The following is a 2,707-nucleotide window of genomic DNA, read 5'->3' on the forward strand; positions in this document are numbered from 1 at the left end:
AAAAAAAAAAAAAAAATGTGATACCACTTTACTGGTTCCATACCAAGGCAATAAGCAGCAGGATAAAATACATTTTTTGGGGGGGTAGTTAAAGGGTTAAAGTCCCACACCAATCATCTTTTGATCTGCTGTAAAATCTTTCCCAGTGGTCTTTTAATTATGATCAGGCAATTTTAAATCAAAATAATATTATTAATAATAAAAAACTGTATTTTTCTACGACATAGTTTCTGTAGAGCTGCTGTAGTTCATCACAAATCTGCCTTAGAATTGGGGGTAAGGGGGTGGGGTGGGGGGCTTGTGGCACAGAACATCTCCGCCCCCCTTTCCCATTACCCATTTGTTTATTTGCTCCTTTGCAAGCTTACAGTCCCTCACGTCCCAAAGATGCCACAAGAACATGTTAAAAACACCAAAAGCATGATTTTCATCAAACTGGGGCTGTAAATAAATAAATAAAAGAGATGGTAAAGATCAAAATCCTGTATCTATTTATTTTCTTTTGCATGTATTCTAATCTTGGTTGTAATCTGGTACCTATTGCACAGTTGAAGATTTGGCCCTGTATGTCTTGACGTCTTTATTCTATTGCATTGAATCATCCGACCAGAGATAATTGCTGAACAGGTCATGATTTAAAGTTTATCAAAAGTTTTTTTTAAGATTTATGTAAATAATCCAACTTTTAGGAAGACAGAAAATGTACCTATTGTACACATCATCATGTCACTAGCTTTTAGCCTCTCCCATCAGGAAAAAAAACAGATGATAGACCTTCTGTATATTAACACAAATAAGGCAGACACTATCTCCTTCAACCAATGTGATCACAACCTGATGCATCTATAACCCCAGTTTATGGCTTTTGTCAAGAAACAAACTGCAACGATTGAACCTTGGCAATGGTGTGGGGACGCAGAGGATGTCCTCAGAGACTACCTTGCCTGTAGGATCTCATTAGGAAGACTTAATTTAGGGGATGGGATGTATAACACTGAAAAATCTTCCTCAGGAAGGCCAAAGTAAAATTACATCAGTATGCTGGAGAGGAAACTTAAAGAATTAGTTGGGGGGAAATTTTGGAATATCACAACCAAAACCCAAAACACCAAGATATTCTAGACATATATACCCAAAGTGCAAGTTACTGTACATTACAATATGTTTGTTGTCCAATACATTCTAAACACATGTTTTTACCCTCTGTCATTACTTATTGCACATATAGATGCTATCAACTTTTTATGTTTAAAGTATTCAAAAAGTTGTATTTAGATAGTATTCAGTCTTTAAAGGAGCTTTCAGACTATTCTGTTTCCCATCTGCAACAATTATAGCCTAGTAAAAGTCCAACATTTTAACACACTTAACCATCATGAAGAAATGAAATCGTAATATTTGTGTGGTAGGAAGGTGTAAGGATAAATTGTATGTAGTTATTCAGATAGGTGGTTAAGTTTAGGGGATATTTAGGCTTTAATTTTAAGATTAGGTGTAATTATAAAAACTTGGAAGAAGAAGTAACATGATACACTAAAAGATTGTAAAAAAAATGTATATATATATTTGTGTTTTTACATATCTAGTAATTTAAAAAATGTAAAACACTCAAAAACACAGCTCTATTTTGCAAGTTCAGAATGCATTTACGTACAGTTAAACCTGGGTCATCTGCCAAGATTTATGTTTATTTTACATGTCTAAACTCCTCCCTTATACTGGACTTTGCTTGATTGATTCTATACTTAACCTGAGAAAAAAATATCCCAACAAGCGTATTTTCTTCTGCAGTCATGGGGGTTGTTGATATGCTTCTCCCCTCCTTCAATCCGGCATCCCTGTTGGGCGCTGCGGTGCTCCTACTCTTTGTCTTTCTTTATTCTCACAACAGGACCAGTTCCCCAAAACACAGACAGGAACCACCAGGACCAACACCAATTCCCATTCTTGGCAACCTGCATCAGCTGGACCTGAAGAGACCTGATCAAACATTCATGAAGGTGAAGCTGATCTCCTCATTTTACTATGGTTATCGTGAGATATTGATGGTGTCTAATAACCAAAGATGTCAAAAATTGAGGTGTGTTGTCTCAAAAAAAATTATTTTTATGTTTTTTTCAAATAATTTGAATGAACCACCGTTCATTTTGCTTTACAAGTGTACATCACATTAAATAAAAATATGCGTTTTAAAGGGTGATATATATTTTTATTCTTTTACTGATGGGCTTGGAATATCTTTTGTCGTTCATTTCTTCTTCAAAATACATTCTCAATTCTGAAATGCCATGATGAGAATTGGTTTTAAAAAGGTGGAGATATGACCCTTCTTTCTATAGGTTGGCCTTATTGGTTTTGATGCATTTCAAGTCCTAACAGTTGTTAAAGATCCACAGCTTTGTCTACTCATCTGGAGGAAACAAGTTTATTGGGTTTCAAAAGATAGTTGTACAAGGACGGAAGATTGTACCTGAGACCAGGTTTTCTGTTCATGGACAGTTTGTCTTTTCTGATAAAAAAGGCTTCTTTACACCTTGTTCAAGCCACCCTTTCTCTCTGGCTAAGACACAGATTTCTTTGTCCTAAAATGAATGGTTTGTACTCTTAAGGGAGGGGTCGGCAACCTTTAACAGAAGAGCTTTTTGGTCTTGTTTTCTACTGATCAAAACCTAAAAGAAGCCGTATAATCTTACTTTAGCCTTTAAGA

The 2,707-nt window shown here is 35.5% G+C and overlaps 1 protein-coding gene across 1 annotated transcript in view; it reads left to right on the forward strand.

Annotated features, from left to right (window-relative positions):
• The first annotated feature begins 1,514 nt into the window (after positions 1-1,514).
• LOC112158359 (cytochrome P450 2K1) overlaps positions 1,515-2,707 on the forward strand; it is a 7,859-nt gene continuing 6,666 nt past the window's right edge. The window contains exon 1 of the mRNA XM_024291667.2: positions 1,515-2,000. Within this exon, the coding sequence (XP_024147435.1) occupies positions 1,794-2,000 (207 nt within the window). The 5' untranslated portion in view covers positions 1,515-1,793. The remainder of the gene's footprint in view (positions 2,001-2,707) is intronic.

Source organism: Oryzias melastigma, linkage group LG24, assembly GCF_002922805.2.
Source record: "Oryzias melastigma strain HK-1 linkage group LG24, ASM292280v2, whole genome shotgun sequence".
Classification (NCBI taxonomy): Eukaryota; Metazoa; Chordata; class Actinopteri; order Beloniformes; family Adrianichthyidae; genus Oryzias; species Oryzias melastigma.